Below are 21,931 nucleotides of genomic sequence, written 5' to 3' on the forward strand. Positions count from 1 at the left end.
GTATAATATCACAAATGATCGTAAAGCAGCAACGTTAAATTATTTATTGGGGGTTTATTCACCTTTCGGCAAAAAAGCCCCACAAAAAAACAATAAATTCAAATAAATCATGCAAAGTGGGACCTAAACAATTCTAAAGAACACAAACATAAAAAACAAACACTCGTCTTTTGTTTGTATTCTCGTTCACCTCCAGCTGGTGTTGTGGTTTATATGCACTCTGAAGAACTGAAGGCTGCATCCCAGCTGCAGCCACCTGCCCCCCAGCTGCAGCCACCTGCCCCGCTGCCTGCTGCTGACACCTAAACATCCTGCTGTCACCACAAACGCTCCATTCTCTGTTTGCGGACCCCCACGTGCTCCATCCCCTCGCTGCCTACAGCGCTTGAAGCAACACAACCGCTGCCACCAATGATTAAAAATAGCTCTCCAAGAGCAGAGTTCCCCTTCACTTCCACACAAAGGCCCTGATAGATGCCGGGTTGCACAGCGGATGTGTCTGCCTCTCCTCACACAAGGGGGAGGAAAACACTGCTAAAAGCAGATCCATCCATTCAGGGGGCTATGCGGTGTATCACAGTTGTGATCTCGTACACTGTGTCATTAATTGGTCTGAAGGGACTGCCAAACAAAGCCTCCATCTGAGCCTTTATGGTTTGGCTTCTGTAATATTATAGAAGAAGCTGAAAATGCCTCACATGCTGATATGTCTCCTGAGGAAAATGCGTTGGGAACAGCAGGCTCTGAAATGCACTACAGGTTTGTTTTTGTTGTGGATTATTCATTCAGAGTGAATTCATCTCATTTTCCTGTAAGTGTCGTGACTGTGCACAACACACGGCTATAACCGTATATATATTCAGCAGCTTAGACACATGAAAGCCCCGAGCGGGGCCACAAACCGATGCTAATGACCTCCACTGTGGGTGCTTAGGGTTAGCTCCTAATCTAATTACAGCATCTGCCCGGCTACACATCAGGCTTTGACATTTTCCTGCACCCCTTCCCTGGGACTGTTGTGAAGCTTTCTAACGAAAGCGAGGAAGCGCCTTTCATCATGCCACTCCAATCCTGTTACTGTTAACCAGCTTTTTACTGCCCGGTGATCAAAAAGATAACTGACCCTTTTCTGCATCTGACATCCCTTTTTTTTATTTATCTCTTTCAGTGCGGCAAAGGAGCAGAAAACTTTGACAAGTTTTTCACGCGTACCCAACCCGTCCTCACCCCTCCGGACCAGCTGGTCATTGCCAACATCGACCAGGGCGAGTTCGCCGGCTTTTCCTACATCAACCCTCAGTTCCTCCATCCATCCCTGCACAGCGTGGTATGAGGAGAGAGAGAACGGAGATTTTAAAGAAGGAAAACCACACAAAAAAAGAATGACTGTCACTGTATACAGGTTCTTTCCGGTCTCAACCAAACACCCCGCTGTCAACAGACTCGATTCATCCTCCGCAGTGCTCCGTCTACTAGCTATCAACACCCGCATCGAGAAATGACCGAGGAGAGAGGAGCAAAGTGTGAAAACCATATATGTACAATCTAAAGAGAATCGCTTTCCCAAACATCTCACAGTATGTTCTTTTATTCTAACTCTCTGCCTCTTTTTCCAGACCCGCAGCCTTTACCTTGTGAACAAATATGTGTCAGTATCAGTTACTATCTCTTTAGGTATTTAATCAGTTTTCCAGCTCATCCCACCTCTCATGCTTCCCCCATGTCACCACACAAAGAGCTGCAATGCACAACAAATACGGAACCTATTTTTTCTGCTCTGTCCCGGCTTTATCTACTTCTGAACTGCTACATGTGTAAATTATATTTATATACTAAAAGAAACAAACAAAAAAAGAGGTAGTATACTGTGTGCCAAAGTAGAAGTGGAATAACACATTTCTATTGCTGTCCTTGTAGTGTTTTTTTCTCCACTCTTCCTCCTCTGGCCTTTTTTTCCCAGTGAAAAAAAATAACCGAAACCCTTAAACAGGGGCTGTTTGTATCTGTTGTTTTGTAGCTCATGTAAAACTACAGTATACCTAACCTGACATGGAGAAGCTGAATCAAACTGTGCTACAGTTACAAACTGTCTAGGTTTTTTCAATGCAACAGATGTTGCCTACAGTGGCTATAGGGTCAGAAAAGTGTGGCTAAAGAGTCACAGTGTTTTGAATGATAACGATGCTATTTTCCATATGCACAAAGCAAATCTCTGTTGCATGCTTATTTTCTGACTCTGTACGAGCAGTAGACTCTAGGATGCATTACACGTCTGGTATCATTGTAAAGTTTAGTATTACGATATAAACAGCGTTGATATATAACTGTCGTACGTTTTCTTCTAAAGAGAGGGTCCTAATTGGGAAAAACAAAAAAAGGGGGTTTGTCCCTGTTTTAATGTTCTGTTTAAAAGACAGCTTTTACGTTCAGAGCGACGTCTAACCCCTCTGTCGTGAGTCGACCGTGTTTTTGTTTTATTTATTCGTTTCTGGGGGGTCTTTTATGTAAATATGTTTCGAAGCGACGAGCTACTTGCAGATTTTATACTACGAACTGAATGTGCTTTTATTACCGTAGACGGTTCGGACATTTCTATGTTTAGATTAGCCCTAAGAAGAGATATATAACATTTGGCTGAATCTTTGGTAGCTTTGGTATCAGCAAACCTTGTTATATGTATTTCCACTACTTATCCATTGTTTTCTACTCAGTGTCATATAGAGAATATGCAGCACTTACTGTGCGTGGAACTGTTGAATGCCCTCTTGCCTTGGTCGTCTCAGGGCTGACTCCTTATGTAACTAAACCACGTTAATGCTAATGAGGATTTCAGAGCCCTTCCTGCGGGGCCGAAATACGTCCATTCTTTATATATATCGTGTGTGCATGCGTGAGGCGAGGCCTGATCTAAGCATGAGAACGACCCCTTGCATGAAATACAGAGATGCCTGGTGTGGAGCATGAAGTTTCCCACCTTACCGCGCAGAATTAGACAAACCCCCACCATCCCAGTCCAAGCAGCATTGTGCGCTTTCATGTCTCTTCCCAGTTTCGCTGTCATGTAGCCGGACCTGTTTGGCTAAAATGCTGAAATATAAGCAGACAAATGTGTGTAAATTGCTTCTAATGGCTTTTTGTTTACCGGTGCCAAACAGTCTTTTTTTGATTTCAGTCAGGTGCGTCAAGCAGTTTGTTTATTTCTGTATTTCTTTGGGGTTTTTTGTTTTGTTTTTTTTTTGTTTGTGTTTTAATTACCAATATGTACAAATTAAAACAGTGAATCTTCAAAATGAACTGCCAAATTAAGGAAGACTTTTTACCACAGCTTTTAAGCCCTGCAGCTGTCACATATATCAGGACCAAAATGAGATCTCTACGTTTAATCTGTGTGTTTACATGTCTCACATTGAGAATCTGAACTGAAAGAGGGATTTAAAAACAAAAACAACCCCTTAACAGAGATCATCATAAGTTGGGCTAGTCAGGGTACAGAACCACTACAGGCTACAGTTAGAGCCACAGGGATGTTTGTATGTTTCCTTTCACTGCCCTTGCTTTTTGTTAACCTGATTCTTCTCGTTCCTCTGTTATTTGTGGTATGACGGATACTGTGCATAAATAAAGTATGAAAATGAAAATATTCCTTCGCTCTTTTTCATTGTGGACTTTTTCTTCTAACTCTGTATCGTAGCTCTTAGTGGTCACGTGTTAATCTGTGTTTACATCATGTCACATGTCAACGGCACACGCAGGCTTTCTCTTGCTTTGAAGGAGGGTAATTTGACCTACTGGATATCATTCATTTGTTTTCTTACCTTAGGTTTAGATTTTATGGTTTAAGTTCTCCTTTGCCAGAGTTAATAGCGGTGGCATACCACAGGCCTACACTCGGGCAGTGTGACTCACAGCTCAAGTTATTGCAGTAAATTTCCTGGTTCTCACTTTTGCCTCATAGTATTTTTGTCTCACGCTGAAATGCCTAAAGTAGCAAGCGCATGAATGACATTATGCCGCATTGTTTTCACATCGCTGTGTGTTTTGTACACACTGTTCCCCAAGGCCTCGAATACTGTTGTGAAGTTTGAAGATGATCCATAAAAAACGATATCATAAAATCTGTGGTCACTAGACTGCTAACAAAGAGGCAGAACAAAAAACTGAACCAACTAGTGCCACTGGCGCTTTTATTGGGTTCATCTGGACACTGTAAATATCTAATCAGCCCATCATAGGGCAGCACGTTTAGACTTATAGACATTGCAGTGCTCTGAAAAAAAAAATCCCTGTTGATGCCAGAGGTCAGAGGAGAACTGACAGTCTGATTTGAGCTGACAAGAAGCTAACAGTAACTCAGATAACCAGTTGTTAGAACCAAGGTATGCAGGAGAGCATCTCTGAACGCACAACGCGTCGAAACTTGAAGCGGAGGGAGTACAGCAGCTGAAGATAGCAACAAGTGCCACTCCTGTCAGCAAAGAACAGGAAACGGGGTGTATAATTCACATGGCCTCATCAGAACTGAACAATAGAAGACTGGAAAAATGGTGCCTGGTTTGATGAGTCTGGATTTCTGCTTGTCAAAGTCCGAAGCTATAGGGTCAGAATTTAGAGTAAACAACATGAAATGTATTACATGTCATGTATCTATAGTTCAGCCTGCTTGTGAAATAATGTGGCGGATACTTTTTAGCACCAAATTTTTGGCACCAACTGAGTACTTTAAACTTTAAACACGCAGCCTACCTGAGTACAGATGCGTCCGTTTATGACCACAGTGTACACATCCTCCGTGCAGCTATTGAAGTGGCCAGAGAGTGTATATGAATCACAGAGACCATTTTACAGCAGAACAAACGACTAGTTGTTCGAAAAATGTGAGAATATAATCAGGGTAGTTTTTCCATCCCTGATTGGAGGTGTGTTTTCTTTAAGACGTGACCATAAATGGATAAAATGCTAGTTTATAATATACAACATGGATCTGTAAAGAATTTCATTACAGAACATAAACTACTCTATCCTTTTCTGATTGGAGCTGTCCTTGGTCCTGATAGAAACAGAGTGAGTTTATGTAAAGGACATCACACTGACTTAAATTCACTGATTCATCGCAGAGAGTTAATCAAAGCTTTGACCAGTTGGCTCATTAGCAGTGGAGTGGACTCGCTTTGATAGCAGGTCTCTCTCTCTCCACAACATCAACAATCCCCCTCTCTCTCTCTCTGAAAGCACGCAGCAGAGAGCGGGACCAGCGGTCCGTCTCAGTTTATCTCACGGACTGTGTCTGCAATGCGTTATCTCTCTACCCAAAGATTACACAGTTTTCCGAACGAATTCGTGACCGACTCGACGGAGCAACGCCGATCTTCCTCCGTAAGTCAGACCTTCAGCGGGCAAACTGCAGGAGTGAGGTTTTAATTCACAACTCTGGGCGCAATCTCTGCTCCGAGTGCAGGAAGAGCCAGACGGATCATAAACAGGTGCGTGTGATAAAGTCTCTCTCTCTCTTTTTAAATTAATCAACAGCTTTAATCTAAAATGGTCAACTATTTTTAATCCTTGATTCCAGTTACCTGCAATGATCTGTTTCATTTGAGTATTGAGTTGGAGTCTAATATTCCTACACAAGTCTATGCACACAGTACTCCTTAGCTCACTATGTACCCATATCTTAGCTGTTTACTTCATTGTGACAACATGTTTGGTTTTAATAGGAGTAACAATGAAACTGTGCTTATAACCTTCATGGTCAGAGTTCAATCTTGGATAAGAAGAGACGTTTGAGGACGCTTAGTGTTGATTGTGGATGAAAGAGCTCCTTCATGTTTGATAAGTGAAGTGTGAATATTGTGCACTGACATGTTATGGAGCGATAATGCTAAAAGGAGTGTTTTTTCCATCCCTCTAAAGGAATTTAACCTGTGAAGTAATGACAGATTATAATAGTCATGTAGAAACCCAGTATGTTTTTTTATTACATTATATTTGTACAATAATCTTTTCCTTTATTACTATTTCAGAAAGATATAACTGCATATTTGAAGAATTCCAGTGTCCACTTATTGTTTACTCACCTTTTTGTTTGTTTGTTTGTTTTTAAAAAATGTGACCTATAGTGAAGCAGATTTTGCACAAATATCTTGATTTCTATTTCTACTTAAAATAATGCTGATTGCAGGTGTACTGGTGGTCTCTGTGTTTTCAATCCTGACCGTGTAATTGCAGTGTTCCCGGTTTGTGTATTGATCCTTTAATATCTGTCAGCACGCTGCTGTCACTAAGTAATAAAATACGTGATTAAATGCTCTGGATGGTACTGGATAACAGTCTGACTTGTGATATATGAATATTGGCTGTTTCAGAGTAAATGAGGTGACCTTGTTGGGGGATGATTTAGATGATATGGAGGGTGTTTCTACTGATAAAATGTGATCTCTTAAAGAGCAGACACTGGCTTTTTTAGCAGCTTAAACTCTAGTTGCTCGAGGGGCAACAAAAAGAAGTCTTTATGCTGATTAATGTGCTTGTAGAGGGAAAATATTCCTATTTATGCAAAACTGTTTCATAAATATGCTGTGAATTAGCTACTATTTAGCCCCCTTTAATATCTGTCCTCTACTTGATCCTTCCCCCTTATCACCACCCGGAGATTATTCACATGGGGTTCCCAAATGGGATGTAAATCATCACCTTGTCTCTTCAGATGATGTCTCATTATGTTATCAGTCGGCCAGATCCCAGTGCTGGCTTGCACTGTTGGATTCATGGCCGTAAAATGTCAGAAGCTCGTCTTGGATTTCAGATAAAGTGACCGTTTGTATTCATAGTAGCAGACTGCGACACATTTAATGTACCTCTGCCTGGAGGCTCAAACAGGTTTTATTGAATCACACTTCATTTTCCTTTTTGTGGGAGGTTGGATAGTTAATTCTCGTGACTGAATTAGTATTTTCTGTGATAATGAAACTTGGAGTCAAATGTAAAAAGAAAAAAAATGCTACAATGTTTTTCCACTCTTTCTCTATTTTGATTTCTCTCTGAAAGTGTCAAGGGGCACACAGCGACACACCTCAAGCACCATCACAGTTTCTGTAATGGAAACCTCTTTGTTGAAGTTTGTATTTACATAAATATGCAAAGATTTTAGAAGTTATGGTGGTGTTTTATGAATCTGAACATTGCTCTTTAATGGAATGAATTGAGACTGGGAAAGCTGCCAGACTGATGAAATATAAACATTAACTCCATCATGAACCGCGTACTCTTTATTTAAGGAAGCTTGTTTCTGCCAATAAAATAACTCAAAATTTGAAGCTATGAGTCCCACAATACTGACTCTCTCAAACTTTCAGTTTACTTCTGAGTAATTTGAAATTTCATGATATCTAACTCAACTTAACTCAACTCAACTCCAGATTTTGTGATATTAGCCTGAAATTTTTACTCATAAACAGCAAAAACAATAAACAAATACATAGATAAACAAATAATACAACCAGCACATCCTGAAGTGTGCAGTTACCTTAGCTTAGCACAAATATTGGGGGGGGGAGATGAATAACTAGCTTGTTTCCATCCAGGTGTTAAACATATAGTAATCACAAAGCGCTGTTAAACAAAACAAGTAAAAACTAGGAATATGCACAATGAACAATGAAAAGAATATTAAAACACAGCTGCTAGCAACACAAAACCATGTTAAAAACATGCTAAACTCAGACGGTAAAACAATAATACCAAAGGAAACTCAACAAATCCACAAAGTTAGCTAAACATAGCTGGCATTGTAGACTGCGTCAAAGTCCTGATGTTACAGACTGAGAGACTGTGTCCTCCCCCAGTCTTCAGTCTTATACTAGCTTCAGCTAAATGCAGCTAGCTGCAAACAAGGCAGTGAGCGGCAGTCTGTTTATCAAGAAGTTGAGATAAATAGTCTGGAACAAGCTAATTTTCATAAACAGATACATGAATTACAAAATAGTGGAAGGCAGATTTTGTTGCTTGTAGCCAGTCACAGGAGCTGATTTCCCAGTTTCTTTATGCTAAGCTAATTAGGTTCATGCTAATAATAGTATTCTCAACCTTTAACCCTGTAAGAGTTTTTGAGACCTCTACATTATAAAAAAAACAAACAAACAAAAACAAAACCCACAAACAGAACCCTAAATAAATTGCACAATATATATATTTTAAGCAGTAGATTACAAAAGAAAAAAAATGCTAGTTAAAATATAACTCAAATTAAAACTCATATATGCAAATTAATAATTATAATTAATGACCACTTGTTTTTATTTGTCAGAAGGTTCAATAAATAGAATTTTCTGGAAATTATTTTGTGGTTCAGGCTTTTTAGGGTTTTTTTGTCATAATTGTGTAAATAACATTTTGAATTTTGTTAAAAATAAATAAAAATTCACATTTTATATGTCACAGGATTTTTTTTAAACTTTTGTTTGGTCGTAGCTTTTAGAGGTTATAGTTTGTTTTTTTCTTAGTGTTTCTTTTCTTAACGTTTTTTTTTATTTTTTATTATTATTTTTATTTTAAGCATCTTTTTTGGTGGTTTCTGTTTCCAGCTTCTTTTAAAGTGCCACATCCATCTCCCTTTTTCTCCTCCAGCTTGCTGCTTGGATTATTCTGTATTTTACACCGGCTGCTGGAGCTCACCCTGCTGTGGCCATGAGTGCATGCAGCAGGAAGGCCTTGACTTTGCTGAGCAGTGTCTTTGCAATCAGTGGCCTGGGGCTGCTGGGAGTGGCAGTGAGCACCGACTACTGGCTCTACCTGGAGGAGGGAGTCATTATGCCTCTGAACCAGAGCACTGACATCAAGACCTCGTTGCACTCTGGCCTCTGGAGAGTCTGCTTTCTGGCTGGTTAGTGACTAGATTTTAAAAATTAAGGAAATATGTGGGTACGGCTATCTCTGTGCTCCTGAAATTTGTCAGTTAGTCATGGATGAATCAAAAGTGTAGAACAGATAACGCCACTGGATTTTACTCTCTCACATTCAAGATCTTCATCATCTCTACAGTAAAGGTGGCGACAGCAGCAAGCTGTCACAGTGATGTATCATCATGTAAACCACCAGCATTCATATTCACACACATTCACAATTACTTCATCACTGTGTGTGTGAGTGGAAAAGAGAGCTTGTGAGTAAGTGTCGAGTACAAGTAAAAGTGATAAAAAGAGCAATGAGGAGACAGAGGATGAGTCCTCGTGTCTGTGTGACGTTGTCCTGCACAACGTCATGACTGTGTAGCATTTTAGAGCATTATCAAGCTAAAAAAGGCCATTAGGGAATATCACTGCAGTGAAGTAGTGGATATGTTCTACTTATGCGTGACTATCAAGGTCAGAGCTGCAGTGTACTGTGTGTTCTGCACTGTGATCAATTTTCATCAGGTTATGCTACTGTCGCTCCTCTTTGGGAATCAGAACATGCAAAAACTGACAATTTTGGACAAAGTCACTCCAATCTTGACGCTAGTGAAGGTTTGAATCTTGTTATCTTGTTACAGCTGTCACTGTAACAAGATAACAAGATAGCCATGTTGTTCAAAAACATCAGATAATCTTTTGTACCATCAGCTGTAGCTGTCCAACCTTCTCGTGTCCTCTTTTGGTCCCTCTCTATGTTAGTAACACTGCTTTTACTCTTCGTGACAGACATGTGAAATTATAGAACAGGGTTACATAATGTGTAAAAGTACCCTAACCTCTGCTGATGCAGTACCTACAGCATTCCAGGTCTCCTCTGGCATTAACATCAGCACAAAAGCTGTGCACCGGGAGCTTCACGGCATGGGTTTCCATGGCTGAGCAGCTTCTGTATTTGGGATGGCTCAGTACTTTTGTCCATATATTTTGTCTAGAATCATCTGGGTAGTTTGTGTATTCACAGCATTTTGTAAATGTCCGTATTACCCTATGTGAGTCCCAAGACTCCACAGTGAGAAGGTCTAAGTGAGTACAGTGGAAAATAAGTAGCACAATAAGACAAAACAACACATTCCCACATACAGACACTCGGTCATCACAGGAACGACTAGAGGAACTAGTTCCTGTCTCAAAACTACCTTTGGTTACAATGGATAAGTGTCCCACGACCAAGCTATTATTTTAAAGCTTGTTTTCATTTAAATGGTCACATTCACATAAAGAAAGCATGCACAGAATCACCAAACAAATCTGCTCAAAAACAAACAAACAAACAAAAAATATTTCACAAGTTTGACAATTTTGCCCCAAAATATGTTTTAAAAGGGTTTTTTCCCCTTATGAGGTAGACTTCTACTACACAACATTATAAGTTCATTTACAGCTCATTTATGAAATTTCTGATCATCCAAGAGCAGCTGAGCAAACATCATTCAGCAAAAATAATGAGTAGAGATCCCTGCCACCACATCTAAAACTGTTGTGAGCCTGTGTCAGTATGTGTCATATGATTGTCACTAAGTCAGTTATATGGGGCAGGAATTCTCCCACAGATTTCTATTTAGGACTCTTTGGCTGCCATGTGTCTCTCAAAATGCCTCTGCCCACATGCCGACCTCTTCTCTGGCTGTTTCAGCCTTTTGCTTCTGTTCTCACTGATTGTTAAACCTTCTTTAAGCTCCACTTTAATTCTAGTCATTTAAATAACTGACTTTTAATCCTCAAAGAGTTCTGCACATCTGTTTGTCCGATGTTTGCGAGGGTAAATTCGAATGAGTCTCACCCTCACTTCTGTCTCGTTCCTTTGCAGGTGACGAGTCAGGTCGCTGCTTCACCATCGAGTACATCATGCCAATGAATGTCCAGCTGACGTCAGAGTCCACAGTGAACGTGCTCAGTAAGTACCAGCAGGACACACCGCCTCCAGCTGCAGCTTTAGGCAAAAAAAAGTAATCACAACTAGCACTTGTTTATATTAAAGGCTGGGGGCATTTTTCAGTCTGAGAACTTGTTTTCCAATAAGCTCATGTTCAGAAGTCTGAATGCAGTGAGACCACATACGTCTGACTCATCTGAACCCTCACGTCGCCGCCTGCTCCTCCCTGGAATACTTATTGCCTCTTCACAGACAGTCCTTCAGTAAAACTCAATGTCAAAACTTAACTGAAGGATAAATCACTCCATTTAGTCGATATAATGAGCTCCAGTGCAGCGCTCCATTTGGGGGAATTTTATTCTAGTTTTTTTATTTCAAGACTCATTGTTCTCCATCCTCTTTCTTCTGTGGTTCTCTAGTTTGAATGTAAAACTATTTTCTATCAAAGACGACAAATTAAAAAACTGCTGTATAATTAAAATAGATCAAAACAGGCCCTAATTTCCCTTTGTGATATTAAGATAATCTAAATGTAATTTTTTCCAATTTCCACATTAAAAGACTTTTATTCTGCTTTTTTTCTTATTTATAAGTATTTAGTATTTTTTTTCATATCTCAGCTTCTTTGGCTCGATCATTTGTTTAGTGTTTTTGTGGTTAAACAGCAGGCTCCTTCATCTGCTCTTTATCCTCCTCTTCAGAGATGATCCGTTCAGCCACTCCGTTCCCTCTGGTCAGCCTCTTCTTCATGTTCATCGGTTTTGTCCTCAACAACATCGGCCACGTCCGCCCTCACCGCACCATCCTGGCATTTGTCTCTGGAATCTTCTTTATCCTCTCAGGTAAGGCAACTCCTCCTTTCTCTGGATCATCTCCTGTCGTGTCTCCCTTTTACTTTTTTAACATCCAGTTTCTCTGTCCTCAGGTCTGGCTTTGGTGGTGGGCCTGGTGCTGTACATTTCCAGTATAAATGATGAAATGCTGAACAGGACGAAGAGCAGTGAGGCCTATTTTTCCTATAAGTACGGCTGGTCCTTTGCCTTTGCTGCCCTCTCCTTCCTGCTCACTGAGGTGAGAAGCTGAACATAAAAAAAGAAATGACTTTTACTGCTGTTTGGCACGGCTGTGGATGCAGCATCCGTCAGTTCACACGCTAAAAAACATTCAAGAAGAAACATGTTTATATGTTCATATGAATAAATCTAGATAACATAAAAACATTGAGCTCTCATTGCCACTGTGCACTTGTTGGCATGTGTGGTAGTAACAGGAAGGTAAATAGGAAGGATTTTATTTTGAAATCTCCTCCTTAAAATGACTGTGCTCATAGTATTGAGTGTTTACTGCCCTCCAGGGTTCACATTGAGGAAATACAGGATTACCTCAGGTAAACAGTTATTATGATATTATTATTAACATGCATGAATACAGATGTTTACAGTATTCATATACTAGTTATTCTAATGTACTACTGAATAGATAAAAAATGTAACTTTCAGTTATCCTGTATTCATTACTTATGTTTTTGTGTTTGCGTGTCATTCTGTCTGTAAACACAATGGCTCCAAAGTTTTAAATGAATTCATAGAGATGTAGATTGACTGATTTATTGGTCGAAAATTGACAAAAAGCCTTTTAACTTAAGTGTGGAATATGTTGTCAACATATAGAAAGTGCCATTTAAAGATTTAAAATATCACATTACATTTGACCTCTGACCTCTCCTTCAATGTCAATCAATTGATCTGAAGGTCAAAGTAATGAAAATGCTTTATAGAGCTTATTGAGGAGACAACAGGTTTTCAGACTGATGACAACATGTTAGCATTTTTGAGTACATGTTGTGTAATGTACATTACATTAATGTGTTACAAATGTTTAAATACATTCAACAAGTCAGCAATTTGAATACATGAACAATTTTATAATTGTTGGGTTTTTCATTTTTTGTGTTTGTATTAAAAAAGCACTACTCAAAATTGTGTCAAGTATATTAAAATAGGTTTCAGAAGGGAAAATAACAGCTTCTTAAACTATGTTTAAAAAGAACAAAGAAAACAAACTGAATATATACAAAATACAATGGCATTCCCTTCAAAGTAAAAGCTGCCCAGAGAGTGAGCTGCCTTGTTGGAGGTTTGGTTTCACTCTTGTTTTTGTTTGTTTAGTTTCTTTTTTGTGTTTATAGCTCATGAGCTCATCAGAGGTGAATCACAAATCATTAGAACATTTCATTTCCAGTTTGAGTGAATTTCTGTTCAAACAGTGTAAATATCATCTTATGAACAGCACCCTCAACAAGGTCACTGCTGAAAAGGCTGGCTGTTTGCACAGCGCTGTATCGAAGTGTGGTAATGCAAAGTCAACTGATTCGACACAAAATTCAAGCTGTTTGAAGTCCACTGTGAACTTTCTGCAGTCTGAGATGATTTGGGGTGTCGTGTAATCTGCTGGTCCGAAGTCCGAAGTCAATGTGGCCTTCTACCAGGAGGTTTTACCACGCTTCATGCTTCCATCTCCTGACAAGCTTTCAGGAGATGCCAATTTCCCTTTCCACCTGCTCACAGTGCCAAAACTACTACCAAATGATTTTCTGACCATATTATTACTGCGCTTGATTGGCCAGCCAGCTCACCTGACCTGAACCCCACAGAGCATCTTTCAAGAGGAAGATGAGAAATACCCGACCCCAAAATACAGACAAGCTGAGAGCTGCTATCAAAGAAACCTGGGCTCCAATAACACCTTAGCATAGCCACCAGACACCTCCACCTCCATGGCACGATGCACTGATGCAGTAATTCATGGTCCCAACCAAGTACTGAGTGTATAAATGGACATACTTCTCTCTGTCTTCTAATAATTTCAGATTGCTAATTACTGAATGTCTTAAGCTATAAGCCATAATGATCATATTGTTATTTATGAATAAACTGACTCTTCCTCACTGCAGAGCGCCGGCGTCATGTCAGTCTACCTGTTCATGAAGCGCTACGCAGCAGAGGAGCTCTACCAGCCCCGCCATCCCAGCTTCTACCGTCCTCGCCTCAGCAACTGCTCCGACCACTCTGGTCAGTTCCTCCACCCGGAGGCCTGGTCACGTGGACGGAGCCCCTCAGACATCTCGAGTGAAGCTTCCCTTCAGATGAGTACCAGCTACCCTGCTCTCCTCAAATGTCCTGACTATGATCAGGTGTCCTCTTCGCCCTGCTGAAGGGTGGTTAGTAACCTACCAGTTACTAAAGAGTCACCGAGGCATTGACAAAAGGCCAGAGTTTAAGATACAAGGTTGATATTTAAGTGTGAGTTTGCACCATTACGACCGTGGTCAAGTGATTTGGAAACCAGTTATTTTCAGCAAGTTGTTGTTTGTTTTTATGTTTTTTTTTTATCAGGTCAGAAAAGATTTTGGGGAGTTTGTTGTTGTAGCAGACACGACTGCAAAATCTGCAGATTTTAGAAGAAAATGGTCATTGTGCCACTGCTTCTGCAAAGATCTCAAAAACATTTAAATATTTTTTTTATTTTCATGTTCAGAAGGTCAAGTATAGATTACTTTGAACTGTATTTTTACTGTACCTGTGCTTTTTACTTTCCAGTGCCTCACAGCTGTTTCTTTGCTTCCTTTTGTGATTTAAATGAGTGTGCCATGTTTTAGGACCTTCTAGTGCTAGTATAGATCACATCAGTGCAATAACAATAATATCAGAAGGCACAATAATATCTGTGGTTGATGTTTCATTGGATGTGCAGTTTCAAAAGCACACATTTCGCTCAGAAGTTGCTCATGATCACAATCAGCAATACCTCTGCACTCAGAGCCAAACGAAAAAAAGAGTAGAATGTAAAATGTGTCCGGTCATTTGCAGTTTGTATTTCTACAGAGTTTCATTTACCTCACATTTGTGTTAAACTATGAGCATGTTATTGGTTACTGTTTGCTGCAAAAAACACTTGGCTGCCTTTATTTTCCCTTAAAACTGATCGAAAACAAGCCAGTAAAACTGCCTACCCAACTACTACACGTGAGGCTCCATCTCACAAAACCCTACAGACAAACGCTGTTGTGCAGTTGAAGGGCAGTTCATTCAGATGTGGTTCTAATTTTCAGTAATGTTGTCATTTGACACCTTCAAAGGCAGCAGGAAAACCGGATTGTCATCAAACTAAAGGCAACATATTCAAGACATTATGTTGAAATGCCTTTGACTCTTTATTTAGCCATACATTGACCCAGAATCTAACATGAAATCATAGATACTTGTTTTATATACACTGGTTTTTGTTTATATTTTTAGATATATATATATATATAATATGTCCAGATTACATGAATTCATGATGTTGTTCCTGGTGGAGCTGCTAGAGATCTTTGTTAAAAGGGCGTTGCATCTGTAAAATAAATGTCTGCCATACAGTTTTCTTTTTCCTTTTTCCTTTTTTACATTTTACCCTGTGATTCCATATTTATCCACTGGGAGGCAGTGTTTGTCCTTTTCTTTCCTCAGCTCATTTTTTTTTATCAGTGTGCAAATCTGCAAAAACAAAACCTGAAGTAACCTTTGTTATTTATGCACACTTCAAATCCAAATACAAACACTGACTACCTAAGCTTACGCAGTGACTAACTGAGTCAGTCTTTGTCATTTACAGTACTGTGCAAAAGTCTTGAGCCATCCCTGAATTCTTTAAAAATAGTTTGCTCCTAATTTTCTGAACGTCTTTCAGCATTTTCTTTGGACGTCGGCTGCTTTTTCACTCATTGTCAGTTCATTTCCTGATCGTTTCCTGATGATTTAATTTTGTTAAGTCGCTTAACTCTGACCCATCAATCATTCCAGCATAAAAAAGGCACCTAACTCAACGGATGACCTTGAGTTAGGGGCACTTTATTACTAACAGCCTGTAATAAAAACACACACTTTATCCATTTCTATAGTGAATGCAGTTATGCACCAACAAAGTGACTCCCAAAATGACTGTTAGCTGGAAACGGGGCATATTTCATTAACAGTATCTGAAAGGCATGTTCTATGAAATAGGAAATCAAAATTGGTCCCAGTGGATGGATGACTGTCAAGAAGCCATTCTTAAGGAAGGGAAACAGGGTTTTCTCCCTGAGGTACGAAATTAGAGTAACATTATTGAAGCAGTGTGGGATCATCGTGATGGAGGACAAAACAAGAACCATCCAACATCCAAAGAAGAGCTTTGAATGTCCTGCAAGAAGCCTGGAGAACTATTCCTGAAGACTACTTATAGAAATGACAAGAAAGTTTGCGTAACAGACTTCAGGCTGGTTGGAAAATAAAGGTCGTTGTACCAAGTATTAACTTTTAGGCTTGTTAGAATTGTACACAATCTGTCTTTGCCTTATAGACTGTATATACACGTGTGATGGTGCATCTTTCAATAAATCACTGCACCTATTTCACATTTTCCTTACAAAATATAGAGAAATGAGGGGCAGCTCAAGCCTGCTGCACAGTACTGTAACTGTGATGCCTCGCTCTGCTTTTCTAATAAACTGTGTTAAACCAAGTGTGTCCATCATTATGCTACCTGCTCAAATACAAGTTATAGCCACAGTTTTCCAAACCTGTCTAATAGTACAAAAGCACAATAACAACAATATAGCATTAACTATTTTTGACTGTCCGATTACTTTTGAGACTGTGAAAATAGGGAACTGTGTATAAAATGGACTGTAATTCCCAACCAGTTAATGCTCCACAAACACACAGTATTGCTTATGTGATTTAAGTATCACGGACATTTTCAGCATTAGCTCTCATTTCCATTAAGTCGTTTTTAGCATAATAACATTACGCTGCAATGAATGGAGTCACAAGCTGCACACTTTGTGTAGAATTTTTTTTCCCCCATGGATGATAATCAGCTGAGCACTGGGCCCATAATACTTTAATATACTATTTTAGTGACCTATTTATTAGGTACACAATCATTTATTAAGTATATACAGACTGCTTTTGAACTGGACTGTTTGTTTTGCACATTAACACAATTTGCACACACAATTTTACCTCCATAAAACATACCCGCATACAAAGTTGTCATTGTTACAGGCACTAGAAGTGCACAGGTGGGTCAAATTTGATTATGAAAGCTCCAAAATGCAGGAATAAAAGCTATCAACTTAAATGATGAGATGTGCTGTTACATAAGGAGAGCTATACAGGGCCATAGAAATACATCAACCCAGCAGCAGGACCAGCATCTGCTCTGCTAGAAGATTATCCTTGGGCTACTGAGGGGCATCTTTCTGACTAAACTATCAGAATCAGACTCCATGAGGGTGGCATGGGGGCCTGCTATACTTCAGTGGGACTTGTACTCGCAGCTTGACAGGCGGCACACCAGAACAGACACATCTGCCACTGATGGTCCACTCGTTTCATAAATTCAGTGGCAAGAGTGTGCAGGCATTTCCTGGATAAAGGAGGTACTAATGCCTCAGGAACCTCTGGGATGATATGTATCTGGGTATCCAAGGCGACCAAATAGAGCTAAAGCTCATCAATGCTTTCATCCAGGACAGGACGTCCCTACAGGACAACATGTTCAAACTTTGTCTAATCCTACCAGTTGTGACAAGAACACTAGCAAAAAGCAAAATTGGAAAATAATCAGTCAGGAGGGATAAGAAGAGAGTAATGATCTGTGACCACCACCTGTGAAACCTTTCCCTAGAGCTGAACACATCTGTATCCCAGAAGTTTATCTGGCTTTGTCTTACCGTGCTGACTAAATATTCCCTTATTTTATTTATTTGTCTTATGAATCTACTAAAGCTGTTATTATTTAATAGGGATGTTTTCCTTAGGTTTATTATGTAATGAGCCGCTTATATTCACATCATTGACATAAATGGTGTGTACAAAATAAGAGAAACCCAGTGAGCACTGTAATAATCAAACACTGAATCTACTGCAAGAAAGCTGTCGTTTTATTTAAAGGTAAATGTACCTAAAAACGTAAATCTCTGCACATAATAAAGCATAAAAATTTATTTCAGTATCTGTTTTACCACAGAAAACACTGAAGCGTATGACTTTTCATTTTGGTTGATGATTTTTTTTCTTTGAGAGAACAGCAGAAAAAAATAGTAAAATTAAAGATTCAGGTTTTTGTGCATATTTCTCTGAACAGCCTGTAGAGGGTGTTATTGCTTCACTTATTGTGCACGTTAACACACAAATCCAATAGGTCATCCTTCACCTTTCCCTACTTCCTGTTAATTTACCACGTGTTCGCCAGGATGCAGGTATACATCACTGCTCCCCATCATGGAGGATGACCTCCGCATTCACAAAAACAAAAACAGCTCATCGTGCTCTAAGCAGCCTGAGTGCTTCATTAATAACAGCTCATTATTTATGTGAACAAGTAGGTCAGGACCGGCATTAATAATGAACACACCACAAATCTGCTTTATGTATACTTTATGTAGATACACGTAATGTACAACGTGACCAATAGCTTTTACAGAGAATATAAAAGTTAATGTAACTATAAGCCCACACAGGGCAGTAGAAGATAATATCATGCCCTGACCACAAGGCTTTCACTGTATTTTACAATTATATAGAAAACTACTGGTGTTTTTGACATCATCATCATCATCAATTATATAATCACCATCACCGATATTACTTTAGTATAATCATCATCATATTCACCATAATCTTCATCATCATCATCATCATCATAAATACAACCACCTTTCTCACTCAGTCATGGCTTTTTAACGGCGTTGTCAGTTATTTATCCAATATTCATCATCCCCATATATTTTATAATGATTATGTTTAAGGCTTTTGCAAAGAAGACCTCAAACTTCAGCTGATGCAAACTGCCAGTCGGCTCAAACATGGTTACACACAGAGTTTGTGCATACTACAACAAAGAGACCAGAAAGCTATACATTGTATATACAAACATAACTTAGGCATACACTGCTGAACATTTACAGGTAGTATTAAACCATTTCACAAATGAAAATAAATACAAAAATGATAGCTGGTTATTAGATATAGAAATGTTCAAAGAGAAGAAACACAAAGGCAAGCAAGGATCTTTAGGAGTACGAACCAAATGCAAACAGGATCACGACAACACACCGACCTTCACTCACATAGGCCATAGATAAGGGAAAGGAAAAAAAGAAGCTTAATTGGACTGGTACCTAACTGGGCTTCTGCACAGCCAAAAATAAAACCCACTCAGTAGATAGACTTTCTCAAATGAAAGCGCTCTGAAAGTTCTAATCCTTAAGATGTCAATGAAATGAGATCCTGGTTTGACAGCTGCCAACAAATGTTATCCTGCTACTGTTTCATGTTAAAAGCATTTAAAAAGAGGGCTTTTATTGTGAAGCAGTCATAGGTACATAATATATTTCTCACTAAGATTAAGGCTGATGGAAATGGGTTACCCCATATTACATATGTAAATTATTTAAATAGTATATTTGCTATTTTTAAAAAAATAATTCGATTAAAGGTGAGGAAAGGTGTGAAAAAGTCTAGTTGTAATCAAAGTCAAAACACTGTAAACAGCAGACAGTGCTGTAGTTCAAACATTCACTTCTCGAGCTGAAGATGCTTGGGTCGATCTGCAGAGGAAGTGCAAACGTGTGGGAGCTACCTGCTCTGGCGACCCCTCGTAAGGGAGCAGATGTTCAAAATGTGTGACAGGATACCGTCAAACCAGAGGTGCTGAAATCTTAAGGATTGCAACTTTAAGTCCACAAAGAGAGTTGAATTTGAAACTTTAGCAAAAGCGCCACTGCTACTCAACTAAAGTAAGAAAGGATGCACGTTACAAAATTCTCTGCTCCACACAGATAAATGAAATCAGTCCAGCTGACTGTAAAGAACCTAAATCTAAGCCATCTTTTTGTTGTTGTTGTTGATGTCCTCTGAGGTTACTCTTCAGCCGTGGCACCTTGAGAGAAGAATTCAGCACCAGAGTGAGATGACGACGTGGTCCAGGTGAGGTTGCACTGCGGTCATAACCACGTCCCAAACGTGTCCGTCCATCCCCTCATCCCACCTCCCCCCTTCTCCAGCAGTCACCCTTACATTTTGCGCACCGTGTCAATGACCACACATCTGAACTGATTCTGAATAACAACTTTTTTCATAAAGCACAATGGAGGGAACACTTGCATCACTTATGCACCCATACTGTAGATGCGGTATGCACCGATAGCATGCACACTGCTGCATACACACAAATACAAACATATTGGTCTACAATAACCCACATGCATGCATGTGCACCTGAAACATGGCAGTTGGGCTTTAGGGAAACCTATAAACATCTTATAAGCATGACTGGGGAGGTAGGGGGGTGTATATGAGATGGAGGAGAAACAAACTGGCTGGAGCGCTGCTTTCTCCCCAGCAAGTGTGTGATGTCTCCCCAGCAAGTGCATACAACTTGTGGAGAGTCCAGGAAAGAAACCAAAGTCTGCCTTCGGGGTTGAAGTCAGCTCTGTGCTCTTCAGTCCAGCTTTGCAGTGTGTGTGGTTTATGAATGCATGAACTTAAGGAGATAAAGATGGAGGGGGTTTGGAGGTTCACCTGATTGTCCCTCTTCATTTCTTGTTGGCGATGCGTCTCTTCCTGGTGGCCAGCATGTCGTAGAAAGGATCTCTGCTAATGCTTGCCCTAGAGAAGCCAATCAGAGGACAGCGATGAAATAAATAAGAAGGCCACATGAGAGGAGGGTCTCAAACATCTTTGATATGGAAATGCAGGCACATTTATACAAACGCATGCTTTAACTAGATCAGAAAAAGAAAAAAAAAAAAAGTTAGTGGAGTGACCTAGTTAGGTTTCCATGGTTTCTGAAGAGGGACCCCCTCTCCTATTTTTTGTTTGTTGTCTTTTTTTTTGGATAGTCTGGTTTGCTGGAACCTTGCACTGATTCCCTCCTCCAGAACCCGGCCAAGAACGTAGCGAACCATGCAGTCGCACACGCTCTCTTCCTCTTGCTGCAGGTTTATAGGTCTGAAGGAGGGCAAACAACAGTCCTGCTTATAGACTCTTCTGCTTAGTTTGGGGGGGGGGGGGAGTAAAGGCAGCCTACAAAGGCAGCAAGTGAGTCAGGAAGCCATTTGGGCTCTACCAAAAAGCTCAGTTTCACGGCTGCTAAATCCTGTTAGCACCAGCACAAAGCAAGAAGAGGCTCAACCCCCCACTGCGGATATCTCTGATTCCCTTTATAACGCCACACGCTAAAGAATGAGTGTGTGTAAGATGACTATCCTCTTTCATACTCCTCATTGTTGTGTTCTACAACCCAATTTTGTGAAACAATAACTCCACTGTGGAGAAATCAAATCAGAGCGCGGCTGCCACAGCTAAAAACCTTCTCCACCATTTTTCAGTCCTGGAAATGCTTCTTAAAAACTGATACATTGACTGGAATTATTTAATTTTTTTTTTTCTAAAACACACTTTTCACTTCAAACGTGTCACACTAATTCATACAACAGCAGCTCACTTCCTTAATTGACCTACTTGGTCCAACTTCACTTCCTGACACTCAAGATGAGCAGATAAGGCCTTGCCTCTATAATCATCTCTACTTTAAAAAAAAAGGGGCAAATCATAATTTCCATAAAAAGCCTTTTATCTCCACAGAACCCCGAGTCCTCTCGGACCCCTCTGGTGAAGTGCAAGCTGTGACTTGTTAGCTTTGGTAGATGTGAGTGCGTCACCCCTAGTTTGGAGCTGCCTGTGTTGGATAGGTTTGCTGGCTCAACCCTGGTGCGTTATACGCAATGTCTAATCCCCCATCATGTCTCCTGTGAATACTCTGATAGTATAGAGAGGGGAGGTGGATGATTGCACTACATTATGGTATATAAGCACTCTGTTCTGCTGAGCCAACTCTCTTTGACATTGCACCACCGTTTATGCAGGCGATTACAAAACATCCAGCATTTAGGTCATTAAAAGCAAGGTTATCACAGCTGCCAAAGCGATGGTATACTCACTGCCAGCGTGAATGTATACGATCTGATGGAAATAAAACATGCTGTTATTCGTTTCACTGTTTAATTTAAACACTGTAGTAA

At 39.9% G+C, this 21,931-nt stretch overlaps 3 protein-coding genes across 4 annotated transcripts in view; 2 read left to right on the top strand and 1 right to left on the bottom strand.

Annotated features, from left to right (window-relative positions):
- Positions 1 to 3,640, top strand: part of prkcab (protein kinase C, alpha, b) — a 117,005-nt gene extending 113,365 nt beyond the window's left edge. For both annotated transcript variants that reach the window (XM_004558316.6, XM_004558317.6), the window contains one exon: positions 1,169 to 3,640. In XM_004558316.6, the coding sequence (XP_004558373.1) occupies positions 1,169 to 1,333 (165 nt within the window). In that variant the 3' untranslated portion in view covers positions 1,334 to 3,640. The remainder of the gene's footprint in view (positions 1 to 1,168) is intronic.
- A 1,562-nt stretch (positions 3,641 to 5,202) lies between these two features.
- cacng5b (calcium channel, voltage-dependent, gamma subunit 5b) lies at positions 5,203 to 16,249 on the top strand. The gene is made up of 6 exons (XM_004558315.5): positions 5,203 to 5,480; positions 8,623 to 8,878; positions 10,756 to 10,842; positions 11,523 to 11,663; positions 11,747 to 11,892; positions 13,775 to 16,249. Exons 2-6 carry the CDS (start codon positions 8,683 to 8,685, stop codon positions 14,033 to 14,035), a joined length of 831 nt encoding a protein of 276 aa, XP_004558372.1. The 5' UTR covers positions 5,203 to 5,480; positions 8,623 to 8,682; the 3' UTR covers positions 14,036 to 16,249.
- Positions 16,250 to 18,267: 2,018 nt separating this feature from the next.
- Positions 18,268 to 21,931, bottom strand: part of cyth3b (cytohesin 3b) — a 42,138-nt gene continuing 38,474 nt past the window's right edge. The window contains exon 13 of the mRNA XM_004558314.3: positions 18,268 to 20,516. Coding sequence (XP_004558371.1) covers positions 20,444 to 20,516 — 73 coding nt within the window. The 3' untranslated portion in view covers positions 18,268 to 20,443. The remainder of the gene's footprint in view (positions 20,517 to 21,931) is intronic.

Source organism: Maylandia zebra, linkage group LG4, assembly GCF_041146795.1.
Source record: "Maylandia zebra isolate NMK-2024a linkage group LG4, Mzebra_GT3a, whole genome shotgun sequence".
In the NCBI taxonomy this organism is placed as follows: Eukaryota; Metazoa; Chordata; class Actinopteri; order Cichliformes; family Cichlidae; genus Maylandia; species Maylandia zebra.

What these genes read in the sequence shown, in the direction of transcription:
- cacng5b (XM_004558315.5), top strand. Translation starts at nt 8,683, where the DNA reads ATGAGTGCATGCAGCAGGAAGGCCTTGACTTTGCTGAGCAGTGTCTTT. An exon ending in GTCCACAGTGAACGTGCTCA is followed by an intron (nt 10,843 to 11,522) that starts GTAAGTACCAGC and finishes CCTCCTCTTCAG; the next exon opens with AGATGATCCGTTCAGCCACT. An exon ending in TCTCCTTCCTGCTCACTGAG is followed by an intron (nt 11,893 to 13,774) that starts GTGAGAAGCTGA and finishes TCCTCACTGCAG; the next exon opens with AGCGCCGGCGTCATGTCAGT.